At 33.6% G+C, this 16,639-nt stretch overlaps 1 protein-coding gene across 12 annotated transcripts in view; it reads right to left on the reverse strand.

Moving 5' to 3' along the window:
* Positions 1-16,639, reverse strand: part of CASK (calcium/calmodulin dependent serine protein kinase) — a 490,128-nt gene that overhangs the window by 25,899 nt on the left and 447,590 nt on the right. For 8 of the 12 annotated variants that reach the window (XM_069065716.1, XM_069065725.1, XM_069065722.1 and 5 more), the window contains 5 exons: positions 15,218-15,253; positions 12,683-12,879; positions 10,245-10,360; positions 566-646; positions 387-467 (listed from right to left, as the gene is read on the reverse strand). In XM_069065716.1, the coding sequence (XP_068921817.1) occupies positions 387-467; positions 566-646; positions 10,245-10,360; positions 12,683-12,879; positions 15,218-15,253 (511 nt within the window). The remainder of the gene's footprint in view (positions 1-386; positions 468-565; positions 647-10,244; positions 10,361-12,682; positions 12,880-15,217; positions 15,254-16,639) is intronic. The other 4 variants (XM_069065724.1, XM_069065723.1, XM_069065719.1 and 1 more) reach the window with 1 other exon arrangement.

Raw genomic sequence — 16,639 nt, forward strand, 5'->3', positions numbered from 1 at the left:
TGTATGATTTACATAAAAGGGACTCACCTGGTATAGGCACAAACAGAAAGCATAGTGTATATCTCTGTGGGAGGACATGGTTATTATACTGCTTTTGGAAGCCTTCCTAGGACCCTATTTATGGGAGCACGGTTAAAGAGTTTTCTTTGTTTCTCCAATGTAAAAGTTTCACTGTCTGCACTTTACCAACAAATAAAGTCATTCCTGCCATCTGAGTACTCCAAAGTATCAAATTACAAATTTTGAATAAAACACATACAAACAATTTAAATATACATCTCTCAGGTTTAGTGTCTTGAAAAACAATCAAAAGGGTTCAAATGTGTTTTTTTAAAGGATAGAGAAGAGTTTGTACATAACTTTAGAGGAGACAGAGAATCACTTACGTGGAATAGGGTATGCAAATCTGTCTGGGTGTTTTGTAATGAGTGTGTTTTTTATGTGTCTTCTTCCAACACCATGTGCACCTATTTCATAAAACAAAAGGGGACACTGACATTTACAAACTCAAAAAAATCAACAGTTTTGATCATTAAAACCAGCATGTCAGTTAAGTCAAACTTACCTAGTAAGACTAGCGTTTTCCTTTTAAATGCTGGCAATTTTACTACTTCTTCATATGTAACAAGATCTAATTGATCAAACACTAAAAAGGCAGAAATTTGTGAAAAAAGTTACTGAGTTAAAAGAATTCCTGTAAGCTTTGTATACAAACACTGTTACTTTACTGTCAACATCATGGTGGCAATAACATTCTTTTAAAAAACTAAAACGAATTCTATTCAGATATATCTCAAATATATATTTTATATATATTTACTCAGAATTTAAAAAAAAATAGCCATTTAAGTCTTACAGGGAAAATATTTATTTTTAGGTCTATGAAAATTTACCTTAAAATCACTGACATCCAAAGATATAGCAAATACATGCACAGAAATCTGTTTCTTTGAAAGTCTTGCATGTTTCTCCATGCAATACTCATCAAATGACACAAATTCATTCAAAACTACATGCTGTTCAGATTTTTGCAATGATAGAAAATTAGCAGTACTATAAAGAAAAAATCTACAGATAGTAACCAACATGAATACAAGATCAGCACATCTACACTAAAAGTAGTTAAATGCCTCCTTTACAAAATATTCTTTCTTGAGCATGATGAGAAATGAATGGAGAATCAATCTTCAACATACTGCTTTAAAACTATCAAGATGATAGCATGCAGGGTTTACTCAAGTTCAAGAGAGATACTGTGCTAGTATTAAATTCCAAACCTTTAATATTTGCATTTCACAACTATAATTTATAGGTGTAAAATGTCAAGTTTTAAATTTTTTTTATTATGCTCTGGTTAAACTTCTGAATGTTAACTACTAAGCATGACACCCTCACATATGAAAGGAGTAAGATGCTTCTCCTGGATGCCATAATTTAATCCTTTTATGTTCATATGAAAAGATGGTGGAAACTGTTTCAATACAATAAACATTTTAAATTGAAATGCATTCAGTCATGTGGAAACAGACTGAAGGCCAAAACACTGTGAGCCTGGAAAGTTTTGAAAACTGGGAGTTCTGTGATCAGCACATTTTGAAAAGAACTCCTCCTTTTAAAGAAATCTTTTTGAAACCATTTTTAAATTATCAATTAAAGTTTTCTAAAAGGGGATAACCACTATTGTTAAGGTTAACATAATTCTAATTCCCACATCTATTTGACAACTGATGAAAATTTTAGATTTCAGTAGGCTCGATGCAGTCTATATTATCTTCTGCATCCCTGATAGTTTACAAAATGTGCCAAGGAATGAGTTTTTATTTTTTTTTCTTTTTAAAAATTTTTCTCAGATACAATCTGAATTTCTCATAAACACTTCATTTTTGAGCTGCTATTATTTTAATGGAATTCCAAGGAGTAAGAAAGGAACCAAGGATAACAGAGCTGATTATACAGAAAAGTTTCTATGTGGTAAAAAATCACATTGCCAAATGCAGACCTGGATTACAATTCTAATATTAGGTCTATCTCTAATAACTGGGTTATCATCCTCCTCAGAGCAAAATACTTTGGAAATGCAAGTTGTCAGGTGCTACACTGCAATTTAGTGGGAACCTCAAACTTTGTGTTCATATGTTTGAAAACAGGAAAAAACTTCTAATATTCTAAGGGTGTTAGTTTATGGTAACCAGTGTTAATGCTTTTTTTTCTTCTAATAACACTGTACTAGAATGAAGTCTTTGAAATCTTGTGTTTTAAAATGACTCAAAAACTAGAAAGTTTCAAGTGTTTATGACACTGCACAAAACTGATAATGAAAGATGTATTCTCTGTTATAAAGCTCTCTAGCAATATTCTAAGGATGGGAGGAGCATGAAGAAGTTATAAACTGAAGGTGCTATTTTGGGCATTGGTGGCTCTAAGTAGTTTTCAACCAAGAAAAGGCAGGACTGTGAAAGAAATATATTGACAGATAAAAGAGTCAGTGTTGAAGACAGAGAAGTAGAGTGGGAGTATCAGAAGTTGGGACATTAATTCTAATTTCAACATTTGGGACAATCTACTCTATGTACAGCACTGGCTAATTCACTTCATTTTTTTGGGAAATTAATGGAATGAAACGAGACAATATTTAAGGTTTATAACAACTCTAAAGCTCTTAAGTTACAAAGCATAAAATATTTAAAACTATTTAATGAAGCCTATTATAAAAAAGCCAGGTTTTCTGAATGGGTTAAACCAGTCCTTTTACTTTAAATTTACTCTAATTCTATCTTCTATTCAAGAGCCCATTTTTAAAAACCATACAAACATACATACACACACATACACACAAATGTGTTAGATGCCAACAAATAAACAGGTATGGTACATATTCGTGCCCTAACTATATACTAGCAGCAAGAGAAAGTTTTATTCTGGTCTAAATGAGATCAATACATGGTTATAGGGTTTCAAAACAAATGAAAAAGGACTTTTAAGTACATAAGAGATACAAGGAATACAAGGAGAGCATTTAAAGACAGAACTTTTAAAGTTTCTGTGCTGCTAGCTGATAAAGAAAGGAGTTATTAAAAGGAAATATTAATAAGCAAATAAAGAGGCATAGTCACTTGACGGGTTACTTACATGCACAGAGGCCATTGGGAGTAAGACAGCATGAAAAATGTACAGGGGTCATTGAGATATGGCTTGTATTATATTAGTAAAATAAAAAAATATAATATGCACAAAATAAACTTTACCATGCAATATTCTAAACACAAGGCAAATAAATCACATTAAGAAATGATAAATGCATTTCAGTAAAAGTCTGGCAGTACCCTGATATATACAGCAGTCAGTATTTCTAATGTGTGGTAGCAAGCACAATTAAGCACTTCAGAAAAAAAGTATTTTGAAAGGTCTTACAATTTTTCTGAGAAGGAAGAAGTGAGAAAGATTGAAATTGAAACATTAAAATATCACCAAACAAGCCTCTAATATTCTTGAAAATAACTGAATCAGTGAAGATAATCTCTTTTTTTTAAGTTCACATTAAAAGCCTGATCTGAAACTGACTTATTGGGAGTGGTAAGCACAAAGTGTCTTAACAGATGGTCACTGCCTTTTCATAGCAAATGAGGTTTATAATCTTTCTGGTATTGGAGAAAGTACACTTGCTTAGAACATCAAATAATAATCAAATTCATTTCCAAGGTTTCAGAAATACTGTCCAAAACAGTTTGCTCATAACTTTACTAATGCCTGGCACATTACTCAAACCTAGTCACTTCTTTTAAATATTTAGATAATCATTTTCCAACTGACTCTTTTCCATAAGAAAACAATTTCAATATTCATTCTTATTTCAGGAGGAAAAAGTTAAAAATATCTTCAAATATATGTAAAGCTTGCAATTTAAGAAGGCCTTGCATAGTAAAATCAGAGGGAATGTACTGTGTATAATTGAGTGAAATTCTAGGTATGTGGAATTCCCTTTGATTGAGCCAATGATCAGGAAGGAGATGGTTTACTTGGGGAGCCTCTACCACTGATTGACACACTAACAGGTTTCTGAAACTAAACTCTGGGTTTTCCAATAGTGTTATGAATGCATATAACTTCAGAATTTGACAGTGATGGAATATCCTATTATTTGTATACAAGGAACAAGAAAACATCCTCTTTTAATCTAGTGAACATCTTATTTAGTGATGGGGCTAAACTACCAGTTGATGTCTCAAAAAGCTTCTGGAAAAAAACAACCCTACAGAAACCCACTGGAGTTTGGGTTTAAATTTTATTAGCAACCAGTTAGTTCATTTGGTTTAAATTTTGCTGCTGAAGAGTACACTGTTACTCATTCTCAAAGCATTTGCTAGGTTAATAACAGTTCTTTATATAGATGACTTATTAGGATAAGGTTTAATATGTACCGGAAGTCTCATTCTGCTAAGAACAGAACATCTGATACATTCTTGATTTGCCTTGGAATATTAAAGAATTAATGAGAATTTGGTTTTTGAATCTGTGGCATTTAATTATGAGCCACAAGGAAAAATTTGGTTGCAAAGAAAAAGACAGGAACTTTGGGAGAATGCGATGATATTCTTAAACTTCCTAATGGAGAAAGGAAGAAAGGAAGGCTAAGCATTACCAGACCTATGCCTTTGACTATGGGAAGGCAGATTTCAGCAAGTTCAGAGAAATAACTGGTACACTAACTATCTTGTTTGTACATAGTTATTTGCATGTTATCTCCCTTATTAGCCTCTGAAATCCTTAAGGGGAAGGACTAGTTTTTGTTTTTTGGTCTTTCTTTGTATTTTCATTGCTTAGCACATAGGACTTGTTGCTAATAAATTCTTATTGACTGACTGAGAGCTAGAGACTGTAAAAGGGATGGTTCAAGAAGGATGTTCAGTCTTAGAAGACAAATTTATGGCAATACGTTCAAAACACAGATCCTAAAAAGAAAGAAAGAGGTGATTCAACAGTAGACACCAATGAAGTTGTACAGAAAGCTCTTTAAAATGAGGTCAAATAAAAAAGACACTAAGATCTGTGTCAGGAAGGGGAAAATAATCTTGAGGTTTGTGGGAAAAAGTAAGAACAATGCAAAGCTATTTTTAAAACATTTTTTTAAAAGAAGGAATAAGTTCACTGGGACTGATGCTGTAATGTTAACAGATGACAGAGAACAAGCAGAATTACTTGAGACTATTTTGTTTCATCTTTTTTTTTTCCAGAAAAAATGATCACATGGCTAAGATAAAATGAAGGTCCATGAAATATAAGGAGATGGTAAGATGACATCTAGCTGCTTTAAATGAGTTCAGATCCCCTGGTTCAGATGAACTATGTCTCACAGTCATGAAAGAATGATGATGATGAGACTGCTGAGGTGCTATGGGCAATCTCAGATACACTATGGAAAATGAGAGATTTTGGAAGATCAGAGACAAGAAAATGTAGCAATTTTCATTAGATGAAAAAAAAACCTGTGAATTTTGCAAACTACAGACCAGTAAATTTGACACAGATCCCCAGAAAAATTCTAGGCAAATTGTATTTGAGTATTTTCAAAGGAAAGAAGTGATCATCAAGAACCAGTATGGATTCTCTTCTGGCACTGAGAACACAGAATTTTCTTTTTTTTGTTTCTGTTAGGTTCTGTCCAGTCAAGATTTTAATCAATAATTTGATGAAACAGAAGACATTTAATAAGGGTGGAAAGACTGGCCTAATATACTAAATGGCAGAATCAATACTCTGAAGTGGAATGCTAGGTCAACATTTAGAAATAAAAATTTAATGAAGACAAAATATAAATTGATGCACATAGGAAAAAAATTCACTATATATGTACAAGTATAGAATAGGACAGACCTGGCTTAAACAGGTATTTTGAAATCTAGAGTTGTGCTAAAACCTATCAAGAGATTTAATTAATTACAAACTCTATAAGACAACATCTTACACAATTGCCCAAAAAGTTAGAGTAATCTTAGACTTAGTCAGTATAAGTACAGGATATAAGGGGATAATAATTGTCAGAGCACACCTAGAGTATTATTTTCATTTTTAGATGATAGACTTCAGGAAGGAATTGGACTTGGGTATTGGTATGCACTTTGAGGAGGGTGTCAAGATGGTAAAATGTCTCCAAATCACCTCTGTAAATGAACATTTAAAGTCTCTGAGATGAGAAAGTGATGGTTGCTCTCTAATATTTTAAATAGCTATCATTTGGGATGGGGTGGGGTTAGATGGCTTCTGAGGTCCTTTTCAGCACTAGATTAACAATTCTATAAAATCCTAGAACATGGTTAATATGGAACTGTGTTTTATATGATTTTACATGTATGACCGATATACTGCTTGCCTTCTTAATGGGTGAGGGAGAGGCTGGAGGGAAGAAGAGAACTTAAAACTCAAAATTTAAAAAAAGAACGTTAAAAAATAATAAATTCAAAAAATGCAAAAAAAAAGAGGAGGAAGAAGAGGAGAAGACAAAATCTGCACAGATTCACAGGGATCAATGATCAATGGATCAATGGAGTTATAGGGAAACAGATTAAAAAAAAATTTTTTTTTAAAGCAATCGGGGTTAAGTAACTTGCTCAAGGTTACATGGCTAGGTATTTCTGGGTGTGGTGCTGAGTATCTGAGCCCGGATTTGATCCAGGTCATCCCGACACTGGAGCCGGTGCTCTTACTTGCTGAGCCACCTGGCCGCCCCTAAGCAATTGGGGTTAAGTAACTTGCTCAAGGTTACACGGCCAGGTGTTTCTGGGTGGGTGCTAAGTGTCTGAGCCCGGGATTCGATCTCCAGGTCAGTCCGACACTGGAGCTGGTACCCTTACTCGCTGTACTACCTGGCCGCCCCTATACAGTTACTAATTGTTGAGTCCTATAAGCCAATTTAGGTCTTTAGGGATCTATTCTCTACACCAGTGGTGTACAACTCCAAAACTCTCCCCCAAACCCAGAACCCTGAGGACCACACATTAACTGGGAAAACCATACATTAACATTAACTTAGAAAACAAAACATTACCATTCATTATCTATATTCTGTCATATTTTAAAAAATTGTTAAACATTTTCCAATATTTTATCTTTTATCTGGTGTGGGCTGTATCTGGGAGTTTTATAGGCTTTAAGTATGACATCTTTGTTATACATCATTTTGTTTCATATCAAAACAATGTTCTACCAGAATTTGGATGAGCACAAATCCTGGATGTTACAAAGAGGTTCAGGACAATGATTCCTGGGTTAGAATCTAAAATTTGATCAGGGCCCCAAGTTTCGACTTTCTGCTTTCTACCAAATGTGTGATCTTGGGCAAGTCATTAATCTGCTTTTGGTCTCAGTTCCCAAATTTATAAAATATGGGGCTTGTATTATATGGTCTCCATGGTCTTTTCCAACTTCAAACCTTGATCCTATCTGATCCCACTGCATGCAGACAACCAAGTCCAAGTTTTCTAATCTGTAAAAAGAGATTAATGGTATCTGCTCTGCCAATTTCACAAGACTGTTTGGAGGACCTGATTCAGAGAGTAAATTTTATAATGTAATTAAATTTTATGAAACAATTTCCTCAGGGCAATCCTGTGAAAGAGGGCAAATATTTTCCCCATTTTACAAATGAGGAAACTGAGGTTCTGAGAATTTGTGGTTTGCTTAAGGTTACACAGATAGTAAATGGCTGATATGGAAGCAGAACCCATATCTTCTGATGTCAAGTCTTTCCAACAAAGTACTATACAAATTTAAATTATCATCATACTTATTGGGTAATATGCCAGGCCAGAGAGCTGAAAGGTGGCTTTTAAATCTGAGATTATAGTATTTTTTAATAGTTTGTAATTAAAAAAAAAATCCCCAGCAAAAGAAATCTCATACATGTATACCTCAAGGCTCAACATAACCTTGGGTCTGGCTTTGAAAGTGTTCTTCTGTCACCATCTCACCTCCCTGGGGACTTTAGGAGTTTCATCTATTTTCAGGGGTGAGGAAAGGTGCTCTACTATCTATCATGAGAGGATTGCTAGGGAGGAGGTTAGTAAACAGGGGAAGGGGAACACGGGAGGAAGGGAAAATTCCTGGCTGTTTTGTCTTTCATTAAAATAATGTTTCACAACTTCCAAAAGAATACTCCAAACAATTTAAAAAATCATGGAGTTAAGACATATATATATATTAAGCAATTGGGGTTAAGTAACTTGCTCAAGGTTACACGGCCAGTTATTTTGTGTGGGTGTTAAGTATCTGAGGCCAGAACCGACCCCAGGTCTCCCGACTCTGGGGCTGGCGCTCTTACTCACTGTGCCATCTGGCTGCCCCATTTTCAATTCATATTTAACTTACTTTATTGGTTTCTTTTTTTCATAGCCCAGATTTGAGAACACTTGGCAATTTAGTACTCTACTCCGTATACCCTTCATTTGTTGTGCATTTAACTGTGTGAACTGAGGATGAATTGACAATGCTTGCTTCCTAAATTAATCACAATGGTATTTTAATAAAAATTTTGCATTTACATTGTTTTTAAGCATTACAATGTAACTTTAAAAAATTATTGATTTCAAAACTGCTTCTTGTGAACTGGTAAAAAGTCTATGAAAACAGAGTCAACAATATAGTTTGGGTCAAGTATTTCACTGAAACAAACTGAGATTTTGATTCTTTAGGACTTCAACTAATATTACTCAAATATTTAAAATGAAGAATGATTAGATTACATTCATTCTGTCTTGCAATATTGCTACCAAATATTGCTACAAAGCACTCAAACCCAAGGTAAGAATCTTTTGCTCCGTATGCAGCAGCTACATTCAAGACACTCACCGAGCACAAGGTAGTTGCTTAACAAACGGTGAACTGAACTGTTGAAAATAAAAATCAATGCAGGGTAGGGGCAGGTAGCGGGCGCAGTGAATGGATCAACAGCCCTGGAGTTAGGAGGACCTGGGTTCAAATCCGGCCTCAGACACAACACAAAAACTAACCGTGTGACCTTGGGCAAGTCACTTAACCCCAATTGCCCTCCAAAAAAAAGCAAAAAAAATTCAGTGCAGGGTAGCTAAAGTGAAGGAAAAAAACCTTCAAATTTCAAATTAAATTATGAAGGCATATCTCTTACACATGCTATCCCCAATGGACACTGCTAATTTCTGAGTAAGAAATAAACTCTTAAGAGTCCTTAATAATTTTCCTTGCTGAATAAGTAGTATGGGAACAACATATTACATTTTAACAGAGCACAATACAGTTCATATTATGTTAAGTATGAGAAACACTGTATTCTTATGGAAAAGGATTATTGGATTCACTTAGGCATTACTGTTATACATTTAATATGTAAGAATTTCTGAAACCTTGGGAAAAAATCTTATGTCAACATTAATTCCTCATAACAATTTCCTCATTAGAATGGGTTACTAATACATAAGCACTGAAAATAAAATTCCATTCTTTATGTCGTTTTGCACTTTCTTTTAGGTGAATATATTTTGTCATTGTAATGGGAATTTAATTATTATGCTACAATCAAACACGTATTTGTTTTAGTTGCAAATCTGGACATATATATATATATAAGTCTAAAAAGCCGAATGTTTCATATAATCCTATATAACATACAACTACTATGGCGAAGAGAAGGCTTGCAAAGTACTCTAGTGTTCTTTAAAGCAATGAAGGACTACAGAAAAACAAGTCAATTTATATAATCTGCTTAAAAAAGTTACACCTGCTCAATTCTCTTTCAAAATGGAAACCAAACTTTCAGGTGTATGAGACTGAACATTGTGGAGCTCACTTTCTCCCAAATACAGTAAGTACTTTAACAAAATCAAAGGACAAGAATGATTTATACAGAAGAGCCAGGGGACTGGGAATCTGAAAGAATGGCTTCTTTGGAGGGGATATTTCTAAGAAGTGGGTTAACCTGAAAGGAAAGATTCAGACTACTACATTATATGTCTGTGGTATAGTTTCATTAATATTTACAAACAATATAACTAACTGCTGTGACACCCCCTTCCACAAACTGGTATTTTTCTTCAATGAAGCTAAATGAGACTTTTCCACATAACTAGAAAATATAATTGGACACAAGTTTTCTGAAAAATGGCCTAACATCCCACATAAGGCATTTTAGTTATCCGGGCTGGGGCTGAAAAACTGAATTTAATCTGGATAAGGTTTACAATTGACATGATTTTAGTGATAGCTATACTCTTTCTTACCTGCATTGTGCTTTGCTAAATATTTATCTTTGTACTGCTTCTTCTTCTTTCCAAACCAAGTGCAGCTAGCTTGCTGCTCCTGTTTGGTCTTCTCCATGGCAATACAAGCTACTCTCCTGACACAGAAAGAGAAAGAAAATTTAGCATAGAGGTTTATTCTGGCATAAATATTGCTGAAAAAAAAAGATATTATTTAAGGGGTATATGATATACTGGTATTTATTCTTTGTGTAAAATCAAATTAAAACTAAAATTCATTAAGTTATAGATTATCTTGCTCATAGTTTAAATAATTCAATTTAGAAGGTATAAGATGTATACTATGAAAGTTTCCTAATTATGCTTTTAGCTTAGGCTAATATTAAAACAAGTGTGAATCTCCTTGGAAGAGAAGGAGCAAAGTATGTATTATAACATGGAGAATCATACATGATCCGGAATAAAAATTTTCTGTAACTTATCCATTAAGTGGATAACTATGAATTGATTGTATTCTGTTAGAGTTCTTGGCATGTTAACATGTGGCTAATGCCTACATAAGACATCCCAGTAGGCATTAACATTTTTTCCCAAATATTGAGTTTGTGAGACTAACTGCATTTCAGAAAAACCTGCAGAATTACATATTTAATTGAAGGACTGGGCAAACATGGTAGTGCCATCCATCTATGCAGGGTCCTTTAAGTTATTACTAGAGTATGACTCATGAACTCCTAAGATTTCAGTTCTTGAGTCCTTTAAAAATCAGATTTAGATCCCAGAAGAAAATGTTCTCAGCTCCACATTTACAAAATATTGTATGGTTTGAGTTTAGGCTATCTCTTAACATGGAATGCTTCTATAAAATGGGATCCTTTAACAGAAAAATATAAACAGGGATATACTTAAAAACAACAATTATGACCTACAGTCACTTGGTCTTAATAAGAAAACTGAACACTTGCTCAGTAGATCACAGTCATATTCATCATATAATCAGTAATTTCTACTGTCCATTTGTACTGGAAATAATACCCATATATGAATCTTCTCCTTAACATTAAAAAAAACCCCTAAGGTTTTGCTATACAAAATGTATAGCATTTATGCTCTAACAGAACTTCCAGTGGCAAAGTGTTTCTTACATGGTGTCACTGCTGGACACTGTTTTTCTTTAAATATTCCTTAAACTCTACCTCAAAAGCACATGTTAGCAGTGCCTAAAGAGGCTTTCTTCAAGGTTTAAAAAAAAAAGATTTCATGAAACTATAAGCTATTATCATTAATAAAAATAGTTATCAGGGCTCTTAAAACAACTATAACATTGTTTAGGTGAATGATCTGATTGGTAGAAAAATGTCTGGAGTCCACAGAATGATTTAATATTATGCTTATGATATGACATTTAAAAAAATTTCACAAACGTGGGTAGCAGTAAAAACATGACTAATGCACTTAATTAGAAACCATGTTCCTAGCTACCATGTTCATGATTTCATTTATATTCTTGCAAACTGAGTTGCTAATACTGCCACTACATTTGACTATGAAAAGTCCTTAAGGTGTAAGACTTTTACACCTTACAGAGAAAGTGAAGAGGCTGTTCAATAACCTGGGAACCACAAAACAGTCAAATGAACCAATTTATCAAAAAATGACTGAGTACTCTCTGGGTCTATGAACAGACTTAGAGCAAGAAGAGTTGGAGATGATTAAAGAATTAAAAAATAACAATCCTCTTAGGCAAGTGTAGAAAGGTTTGAATTTTTTTTAGGAGGGGGAAACTAAGAAGCACTAAATTATCTTCTTACTTGCAACTTATTGGCAGAGTGCAATAGGACTAATGCAGGTAAAGCAAGTAGTATTTTTCCAAACGCATGTTAGGTAATATGCACTATATAAACAGGTAACAATAGTAATAACAGACTGTATGTGGAGTTTGCATTTTACATTGTCAACCTTCCTTTTGCAGAGGTTCAGAATATATAAAAACTAAAAATTCACTTTGCTTATCCAGTTGTTCATTGTCTATAATTCTGATTCTTTTCAATACAAAATACACTTTTGACAAAACTGGTAAGCACAAAGAAAAGAATTTGATTATCCTGAGGGCAAAATATATTTTAAACCTAAACATTTTGAATGACCTAGACTCATAATAAATATGTGGTTTTTAATAAGGGGGAACATGAAAGAGAAGCAGTGTATAATTAAAGGGTCTATAATAAGTGGTCAAAAAATTTTGAGATAGTCATAAAAATGATGAATTCTCCAATTCATCTGTAAGGGACTGATAGGATGCTGCAGATCTGGATTCCTTAAAATCCTAACCTAAACCTTATTTGGTCAGTGAGGCAAAAGTACATATAACCAAATATGTTATATATAGTACACCAAATTTATAAACAGGGCCAAAAGTGAAACATATGGCTTTCTTTGAACAGAAAACAAAAACATACCATTCTTGAAGTTCAGGAGAAGGAATGAGACCTGCAGTACCGTTTTTGGAGTTCTCCAGTTTACCCTGCCACCAATTGTGGTCATCCTTACTAATAATCTGGATAATGTCACCGACTCTAAATCGGATACCAGCTTCCTTGCAGGGAATGAGGTCATCCTTTGCTGGGTCATATTCAAATTGTGCTCTTACATAGATCTACAAAATAAGATTTTGTAAGAGGGTGCCATGGAATATTCTTCTAGTAATCACATAACACTTAAAAAACAAAAAGAAACTAAAAAGATGAAAGTAAAAATGACAGATGAAAATGAAGAACAGAAAATATCTAAAACCAGAAATTAAGTGACAGTATTTTAATATGGATGATCAGGACCTGATTACCCCTATTATATTATATTTAATACCTAAAGGTTCTAAAACTAGCAAATAGAAACTTTCTCAGTTTAATGCTATTACATTTTATAAACATTTAACCATTCAGGCATAATGAAAGTTTTCCTTTATTGAATATTTAATTTATGTGTTACCCTTAATGGAATAAGTCTTAAGTTATAGGGAGAAGGGTTTTTAAATACTTAGAAGGATTTTTAATTAAACTTATTTTTAAGCCTAAATATATTTTAATGATATGAATATTAAAACAAATGATACTTCTTAGTAATATTCACTTTACCCATATACTCTCAAGTTCAATTCATCCTACATAGTAGCAGAAATTGTAGGCTATAATCACATCAGAACTAGAAGTGTTTCCAGATACTAAAGTTAAAACATAAATATAATTCAAGGTGTGGTTCCTTGTAGTATTTTGCTTTTCTGGTGGGTGGACAGATTTTTTTCAGTTATCTCTTTTTGGAGGTGCCAGTGTAGCCCCTGAAACATCCTTAGGCTACATAGCTTGAGAGCTGAGTTTCTAATGCAGAGAGAAACTATGGAAGGTAGCATGATTCTGTGAAAAATGGGGCTGACATGGAGGGCTAGTCCTAATTTTGAATCCTGAATCTGCAACTTATTACTTGTGTATCTTTGGGCAACACATTTACCCCCCGCCTGCGCTTTGATTTCATTATCTGTAAAGGTGTTGCACTTATTACTTCTAATGGGATCATGTGGTAGGTTTGTCTAGTGAATCCTGTTAAATCAAGTAGACAACACATAAGGACAGCATTTTAGAAATAGAAAAATATATAAGGAATTTTTTTGTTGATCAGTTGTGTCCAACACTTCATGACCCCATTTTGGGGTTTTCTTGGCAAGGATACTAAAGTGGTTTGCCATTTCCTTCTCCAGTTCATTTCATATATGAGGAACTGAAGCAAACAGGGCTAAGGGACTTGCCCAGGGTCACACAGCTAGTAAGTTTATGAGGCTAGTTTTGAACTCAGGAAGATGAGTCTTCCTGACTGCAGGCTCAGAGCTCTATCCACCGTGCCACCTAGAGGCCCTAACTACTGTAACTACATGGCTGGCATATGATAAAGGTGCACAATGACAACTTTTCCCTAGGGATGTTAAAATGCAAGTACTTCAAGTTAGGTAACAGACTTAATTAGAAAAGGAATTAATAAGAAAAATAAATTCTGGGATTCAAGTACTCATAAAACTACTGTCTCAGTATACTTTACTAAGGGGTCACTTTCAGAGAATTTTATTAAGAAGGTGAAGTCTTTAAGACAAAGAATTTACATGATTATACCATGGATGAAATGTCAGTTTTCAATTTATATGAAACATTTTTATAATTCCATTATTTATTATTAAATCTCAAATGAAAATCCAACAAAGCTGTAACTTGGGTAATGACACCAAAATGTTAATGGGTAGGTCACTGTAAAACCAATCTGACTATTTCATGATTTTAAAGTTTGCTTCTCAGAAATTCAGCCTGTAAAAATAGCCAGACTCTATATCTATACTTAAAATGCTGTATCCTTTTAAGTGCTGGCAACTGGAAAATGGTTTTTCTGGTGGTAAGCACTAGCAATAGCATATTTGGGGCATTTGTCATGATTGTAAAACTGTTAAGAAAGACAATTTTGAATCTTTGCCCTGCTGACTCTGGCCTAGTACAGAAGGTGGGGTGTCTTTAATTCTTATTTTTATTTTCTATTTCCAAAGGGCTTTTAAAACCCCCTTTTCAACATAAGAAAACAACTTAGGTTTCAATCAATGAATGCTTTAGCAATTTCCCCTGCTTAGTGTTTTCAGTCTTATACACTGTTTACCACTGTATTCAAACATAGGATTTAATTTCATTTCCACCTCAAAAGTCAATATACAAGGCTGAATTCTTAATCAGAAATACCAAACGTCAGGTTGACATTACAATAACGATCAAAGTTACATACATGTACATAAAAAACTCATGTAAAGAACTAGTTCATGTATAATGTGTTAAGATGAAATGACACCAGCTTTTAAAGCTTAAATGTTATAGACCATTATGCAAAGAATATGGGATGGAAAAGAATAAGAAGGGACTGGCTATTAGCAACTAAGTTTAGAAAAGTTTCTACAGAGGATGTCTATTCACCTGTCGTCCTTTTGGTTGGGTAGTTGATGGCAAGTCCTGTAGAATAAAGCCAACCCAGGTGAAAATTTTTCATTTTAGTTTCAAGAGCACAAGGTAATTTGTGTGTTCTGTTAGTTATAAAATGGTAAAACACAAGCCAGATTTATATTTTAAGTATGAAGTATTTCTCAGAAACACTTTATTTAATGAAGAAATAAAACCCAGGCCATTTAGTAGCAAGCTTGAAGAAAGCAGGTAAGTTTAAGCAGACAGAAAATGTGTTTTAGGAAAAATTCAGCATCTTCAACACAAAAGCACCTGCAACTGAAATTCCACCTTCCCCCTTTGGATAAAAATTAAAAAATAAGAAATGAAAGAAAAGATTATTGCCCTTTTCAACTCAGTAATGGTAATCTATTGGGTTTTAAGAAAATTCAATATCTACATTGATTTTTATAATATGAAAGGTATTAAATATTAGATGTGCCATAAATAATTGCATAGCCTATGTCTATTTTGAAAGTTCAAAAAAAGTTTACAAAAATTTAATTATCTTCCATAATTCTTTTTCTTCACAATGCCTTAATATGAGTACCATGCAACTGAGATTATTTCTAAATTGTCATTTTACATTTTATTTGCAAATTTTATATAGATGTTGATATATCTGAAGACATTTAAACTGCATTATTGGAGTGCTAAGTATTCAAAACTAGATGTTTGGTAGCAACAACATTATTATATAAAGTATGTGTTGCTACCTACAATTACTACATACCTTAAAGTACTTAATATAAACCATTCCAAATTTTATGACAGTTTTTTTTTTTTAAGAAACACTAACATCTACAGTATCTCTGTTCCCCAAGTACACATGGAATATAAAGTACTTTGTGTTAAAGATGTGATGACAGCTTGGCTTATAGTGCAATCTGAAGCCAACTCCTTTTGCTTTTCATATCCAGGCAAGGCTCATAGTTCACAAAAATTGTGCACGTGTCACAGCAGCAGAGGGCACACCAATTCGTAAACTTAGATAGCGGAAACTAATGTACATTTGTGAATTATCTTTCAAAGCATAAAACTTCAAAATATGAGAACACCCAAAAATGTCTGCTCTGCAACGTACTTGTTTTTTTATTTGTTTAAAAAAAACTGAAAAAAATGAAAAGCCTTTGCTTAGGTTTCAGAAAAATAATACCAGGGGGTAGGCTAGGAACATTTTTGGAATGTCTACAACTGGGGCACGTTATAGTTCTTTGAATGCTCACTATAGTCTTTTTTTTTTAAAGTGAGAAGAAAATGATGAAACATTTTCCAGAAGAAAACCATGCTGGAGTTGTCGTGGCCTCTGTACATTAGCAGAAGGACAATATTCCCACTGAACACATATGACTAGAACAGTGAGCAGGTGAGCACCAACAAAACTTTCACACTTTTGCT

Source organism: Petaurus breviceps, unplaced genomic scaffold (genome assembly GCF_028583685.1).
Source record: "Petaurus breviceps papuanus isolate PSGF00001 unplaced genomic scaffold, PetGlider_PUasm1.0 90700, whole genome shotgun sequence".
Lineage (NCBI taxonomy): Eukaryota > Metazoa > Chordata > Mammalia > Diprotodontia > Petauridae > Petaurus > Petaurus breviceps.